This window comes from Raphanus sativus, chromosome 4 (assembly GCF_000801105.2).
Source record: "Raphanus sativus cultivar WK10039 chromosome 4, ASM80110v3, whole genome shotgun sequence".
NCBI classification, from domain to species: domain Eukaryota; kingdom Viridiplantae; phylum Streptophyta; class Magnoliopsida; order Brassicales; family Brassicaceae; genus Raphanus; species Raphanus sativus.
In genome coordinates, this window is record NC_079514.1 from 39,161,492 (window position 1) to 39,168,020 (window position 6,529).

The window sequence follows — 6,529 nt, forward strand, 5'->3', positions numbered from 1 at the left end:
AGTGCTCAGTTTACATATTCTCATACTCTGCTCTTTTGGCTCGTAATATCTTTCATAAAATCTGGAAGAAAATCATGATTCTGACAAGAATGTTGGTCTTGGGTGGGGTTTACATGCCCTCGAGGGAATAACTTCTTTTGCTCTCTTTTCTCACTGTGTGGCTTGTTATTGTAGGTGATGATATCTGGCGATATGCTGGGATAATCTGCTTCATCAGAGGCCCCCACACCCAAACCCAAAACCAAGAGGTAGAAGAAGCCTTAAAAAGCTTTTAGAGCCTATAGTGGTGAGAAATTGTGCGTCAGCGTGTGGGGGAGATATTCTTTTATGAGACGTAGATGATACTTGTTTACAGTTTATTTTCATTTTGATTAACGACTCAAATGAAAACAGGGGTCTAACATGGAATTTAGACAGAATATAGCAAAACCATATCGAGTCAGTCTTTAGCTTAACCATATATATATAACCAGAGAGAGACAAAACACAAAGTCAGGAAAACAATAAAATTATCTTTCAAGTAGATAGTCTCACAAAGACTCTTTTTATTTTAAAAAAAAAAGAGAAAAAACGATTCCATCTCACTCTCTCTTAATGTCACCGAGCCAAAGAACCTGCCCACCTATAAAGTCACCATCATATCTGTCCCCGGGGAGATTGGCTCCTTGGTGAAAAAGAAGAAAAAAAATTTGTCATTTGTCAGGAGAAGAAGGAGAGATAGTTTCCCTTTAAGCAATTCAAGAATAGAAAAAAAAAACAGAGTGGAGTTGATAAAATAATATATGTTACCTTGTTGACCAGCCATGCACGTTCTATCTTCCTCGTGGCATTCATCAAACCTTGCAGTACCTCAGCTTTAAACACCAACGCTTCAAAGTAACCCATACCGTCGAGCTCTTTACCAATCATTCTCCTGCAATGAGCACCAAAACCCCAACAACAATTGAATAAGAGAGACACAGCAGAAACACTTTATTAAAAAAAAAAAAAAAAAAAAAATTCTCACATACTGGTTTAAAAGACGTAGTCTCTCTTTCTCGATCTTCAAAGAGTCGATGTCTAACATCTGCAAGAACAGACAAAAGACAAATTAATGTGAGGCGACAGAGGGACATTGAGGTGAGACTATATTGGGGGCATATACTCACCAGTCTTTCAGGGTTGTAGCTATACTGCTGTTGGCTTTTTTGAGGAGGGCTGTATCCAGAAGAATAAGAAGAAGATTTCATGTTCTTAAAGCAAAATAAAATTAAAAAAGAAAAACAAATGAGCATAGCCTAAGTAGGCTACTTACCTGAGGCGGAGTTCTCTAGCCTTGTTCCTTAATTCTCTTCTTCTCTTAGCCTGAAGAGATTGGTAGGCCAGGTCATCTTTCTCTTTTTGGTTAAGCCAATCCCATCCCATAACATCGCACTCAACAACCTGAAATAATGGAGGGGGTGTGTTCAAAGTCGATATATTACACACAAAAAAAAAAAAAAAGAGTTAAAACTTTGAAATCAAGATCCATGAGATCTTTACCTGCTTGACTGATAACTCCTCGAATGCCTGAAACAAAAGGAAGGAAGGGAGGAATCAAACCAAGATGATGATTGGGGGAAGGGGAAAAAAAAAAACCAAACCTTATCCGTGTGTTCTTCCAGATTGGGGATGCCCTCGTTTAACATACTTTTAAGCGAAGCCAGCTCGGTGTAGCTCAGATCGTCTAGACCCACACCATTCAGTTTCCTGGAAAAATAATAATGGTTTCAGTAAGTTCACCGCAAGAAGAAAAAAAAAAATATAGTAAGGGAAAGAAATAGTACTCGTTTGAAATCTGTAACAACTTGATCTCCTCCTGCTGCAAGAACACACAAAGACACAGATTGTAAGAATAAGAACAAAAGTTGTGTGTTTTGTTCTTTCTCATCGATCGAGGAGTGTCGTACCAAATCTTGGATAACTTGTATATACTGGAGCCTTTGTTTTACAGAGCTGCGTGTGGTTCTGTAAAAGAACAAACAAGTCAGGTGAGAGGCAAAATCAACAACGAAAGAAACAAAACCCTAAGCTAGTCAGATTCTAGGATCCAAACCCAGCGCAACAGATAACTAATTAAATTCAATTGCTCTGCCTAAGAACCAAATCAAGAACAACGAAATCAAACCCTAGAGATAGAGAGATCACCTCCTCGAGTAATAAGACATCTCTCTCTCCCTCTCGAACTCGACCTCTCGCTTCCGCTTCCGTTTCCCAATTCTCTTTTGCATAATGACCTAATTTTAGACTACTATCATAATGGGCCCATTAAACAGGCCCAATTTCTTAAGGCCCTCGAGCTTGAGAGCATTAACCGTCTCTCTCTCTCTCTCTCCCTCTCTCCCCTGTCTAAATTTACATAATAATCTCAACGCAAATACTCACAGCGACTAGTTTCTAAAGCAAAGCAAAGACCACTCTTTTCTTCTTCCCCATTTCTGTCTCTCGCCCTCTCTCAAACATGAACAACGCAGCTTTTGGTCAGTACACTCGTTTCATTACGGCTCATGTTCAACACTTGGCAGACGATCTCGGTGCAGAAACGGCTGTGATCTGCTACCGCCAGAATGGGGTGCCTTTTACGTATGGTCGACCAAGGTAACCTCACCTGACTCACTTTTTTTTTATCAAAGTTTCCATCTTTCATCTGATTTCACTTAATTTCTTATCAAAGTTTACATCTTTTTTGTTTTCCAGTTTTGTTGAGGTCATGAACCGATTTGTTAACCATCAAGCTGAAGCTGAGGCTACAATTGTCTCTCTCCACAGAGCTATTGCTTTGGTCCAGCTTGAAGGTGTCAATCAAGTGCAGAGGACTGTTCTACTCCACCGTTTGGATGTCCTCATCAATGAAGCTATTGAGAGGCTTACGACTGATGAAGCTTGAGAGGTTTCTCTTTTTTTTTTTTTTTTTTTTTTTTTTAAAGTACCTATTATTAGTAAACTGCTGTTTTATTGAGACTAGTATGTTGTTTATGATTTGAGATTACTATGTTTATGAAAGGGTTAAACTTTCTTTAGAAAGCAAATCATTAGCAACAAATTAACTACTCAGAAAGCCACTAAAACTTGTGATCGGTTTCAGCTTTGTCTTTTGCACAAGGACAAAAACTTTAATTAGTCTATCAGGATCAAAATCCTACTAGAAACCCAATTAATCAGTCAAATTTAGAGAAAATCGCTTTCATTGTGTTTACAGCACCGAATAGCCACTGGGAGGTTTTATCTAGGATTCATTAATACTTGTAGTGGGAGCCTAAGTGGGCAGCTTGGTTCGATTTCCTTTAATTTGTATATGATGTTTAGTGGGTGCTATAGCTACATGCTACTGATTAAAATCAACTTCAGGAAGGCCTCTAACCACTAAGACGCGGAGTTATTTTTTGGTTGCATCACCCGTATTTAAACTATATAACTAACATATTAAAATAAATTCACGATTAATCTAAATGGAAGTTCTCACGACAAATTGAATTTCTTCCTCAGATTCCTACAAAATGGTCAAAACCTCCATGTCTAATGACCAACCATAAACAAAAACAATTCTCTGCAGTTGACTTAAATAATCAGATATACAGATCTCATTTTCACACCAAGCCGGTGTCGTGGCTCTTCCGAAAATGAACGAGCCACTACTGGTGCAGGCCATGCGCGCGGCTGCCCACCCTCATGCTCTCACCAATTCTATATATTTCTCCCTTTCTCAACTTTCTTATGATATTCTCTTTCTCAATAAACCTATGGTTTTCAAGTAAATTTTGATTTTATAATGCTGAATTTTTTTTTTTAACATTACTTTGTTGCAGAAGAATATCTAACTATATATCACTAACTACAACTTAATTAAAAATGTAATTGAACAGTTACGTTTTGTTTTTAAAAGTGTAATGAGATTTTTATTATTTTTAGTTCGAATGTAAAGTACTAAAACAACATGCACTCTCATATAACGTGGAGAACAAATTCAGTTTCAAGTTATTGTGATAAAACGCAGACGTGGGATATGTGTCCTTTGTCAAGACAAGAGTCTCTAAGATTGTCTCCAAGATGACCGGTGAGCTCTCTACATACACATTACCACCAAATATGTGTGCTCATGAATAATTATTGTTTATATTAAACCCCACAAGCAACTTTCTATTAAAACGTCATATTATATTGAAGACAGAAAATTGTTTAAAATTATATAATTTATGAATAAATTTATTTGAGTTTTTTTTTTCATCTCATGTAACTTTTTCTTTTTTCTTAGACATGCGCTTTTTATCTGACCCTAAAAAAATACTTAGAAACCAACACAAAATACATGTTTTGATCTGGGATGGAGGCAAAGTACCTATTGGATTTTTTTGGACCCACGGGTATCTGTTCAAGTTCGGGTATCCCAAGTACCCAAAATATTTTTCTGTGTGTTATGTATATTTGGGTATTTTAGATATGTTTTCAGTATTACAAATATTTTTTAAGTTCCAGTTTCACGTTTTCGGTTATAGTTTTGGGTTTAAGATAAAATTTCAAATTTTTAAAAATAAATTTTGGATACTCAGATAAAACTTTGGATATTTTTGGTTCATTGGGTAAAATATCGAGTAAAATTTTAGGTTTGAGTATCTGAATATTTGCAGGTATTCATTTGATTTTTGGGTGTTTTCGTGTTTCAGCTTAATTTAGATATTTTGTCCTAAATACAAAGTCAATCCGACGCGTTATATAGAAATTTACATATATTTTACAGATATTTGAATTATTGACTTGAACTGGATCCAAAAAGAATCGATTTGAACTCAAACCAATTTTTTAAAAACACCTAAGTCAGGTTCAAATATCTAGGACCCGAAGAAAATAGATTCCAAAGGAACCATTTATACCTGACCCGAAGACCCGAATGCCCAAACCTAGTTCTCTCGTTATATTTTGTGTGGTTTTAATAGGAGTTACATTTGTTGATTTAGTGAAACTTATGATTTACTTGAGAGATTTTTGGTTAATTTAATAGTTTGTAGAATTATTTTCTTTTTGTTGAAAAAAATCAAAAAAAGATTTGTAGGGTTTTAATAATTTTTAAACTTATCTTAATAACAAATTGCTATTATAAATAATTTTATAAAATAATTAAACGTAGTATATATAATTTTTATTTAACAGATGGTTTACTAAAGTGTTTATCAAATTTTTATTGTAAATATTTAGACTTATATAATGTAAAATGGCATGGTATAAATATTCTATGATATATGCTAACTCGTTTTTATAATTAATGTCTAAATATTTTAAGTATATATTTTAAGTATATATTGAGCATAATATATGGTGTATTCAAATGAGGAGTAATAATAGAAATCATTTAAAATATTCGAAATTGTATGGTTAGAGTAATTAATGGTAGGATAAAATAATAATAAATAGTTATATATGGATTTAAAAAAATAGAGTAGATTTTTAAAATGATTCTCTTTTAATAGTATAGATAATTAGTAACTATGGTTCATGTTATATATATATATATATATATATATATATATATATATATATCTTTTATATATATTATCTAGATTTCTCTCTAAAAAAACATGTAATTGGTGGACAACACTAAAGTTTCTGTAAAGTTGATAATAAGTATTGCTTATGGTTCATCGTATATATCATCCAGGTAGAATGTAAAAGGGATAACTTATAATCAATCAACAATAGTAGAGTTTTATAAACATAGAACATATGTATTACTAATGTTAAGAAAATGTATTACTAATGTTTCACAGTCAAATACGTAGGAAATGTGTTACACTATACTAATCAATCATTATATAGTGGGACAAAGTAATCAGTATCATTGCAGTGTGATTTTATGTATCACCCACATAATTCACATGGTCAATATATATATACTAGATGATTACCCGCACCTTGTGCGGATTAATTTTATTTTAGTGTTATTTTGTAGTTTAAATGTAAATTATTAAATTTGATACAAATTTTGAGTAAATTATTTAATTTCAGTATTTGTATTAACCATTATGCATTAAATTCTACTCCTTTTTTATCTTTGCATTTATAAGTGTATATTTTGGATACAAAATTTATCACTACTAACAACCAATTTATGATTAGGAGAAATTTGAATTTGAAATTAAACACTTATTATAGCTGTAAATGAAACAGATCTCACCATCAATAAAATATTAGAAACAATCACGGCTAAAAAAAACATCAACAAAAATAACAATGACTAATAAGCTTATATATATTATTAACAAATTAGATTTAAGAAACTGTGAGATACAAAAAAAAACCAATAACTTATAGAACATACATCTTTATTTGTTTAGATTATACTTAAATTATTTTATATTATTCAATATTTTATCCTTGTTTTATGTTTCTTTATATTTTTACTAAGTTTCCTATTTCTTTTATAGATTATTTGTATAAGATTTAATATTTTGGTTTTAGTATATTGTTGTGATAATGTTTTGTGATTTTCAAGATCAAAAAATAATTTAATGTTCGGCAA

General features: G+C 32.6%; 2 protein-coding genes across 2 annotated transcripts; one reads left to right on the forward strand and one right to left on the reverse strand.

The window, feature by feature from the left end:
• Positions 1 to 445: 445 nt before the first annotated feature.
• On the reverse strand, positions 446 to 2,294 carry LOC108849738 (uncharacterized). Its single transcript, XM_018623340.2, has 10 exons — positions 2,167 to 2,294; positions 1,929 to 1,986; positions 1,806 to 1,840; positions 1,623 to 1,728; positions 1,522 to 1,548; positions 1,295 to 1,422; positions 1,149 to 1,197; positions 1,011 to 1,066; positions 790 to 913; positions 446 to 664 (listed from the first exon to the last, which is right to left on the reverse strand). Exons 1-10 carry the CDS (start codon positions 2,247 to 2,249, stop codon positions 623 to 625), a joined length of 708 nt encoding a protein of 235 aa, XP_018478842.1. The 5' UTR covers positions 2,250 to 2,294; the 3' UTR covers positions 446 to 622.
• An 81-nt stretch (positions 2,295 to 2,375) lies between these two features.
• LOC108850945 (uncharacterized) lies at positions 2,376 to 2,937 on the forward strand. Its single transcript, XM_018624394.2, has 2 exons — positions 2,376 to 2,616; positions 2,716 to 2,937. The coding sequence occupies exons 1-2, from the start codon at positions 2,480 to 2,482 to the stop codon at positions 2,903 to 2,905; spliced, it is 327 nt and encodes a 108-aa protein (XP_018479896.1). The 5' UTR covers positions 2,376 to 2,479; the 3' UTR covers positions 2,906 to 2,937.
• Positions 2,938 to 6,529: the final 3,592 nt, after the last annotated feature.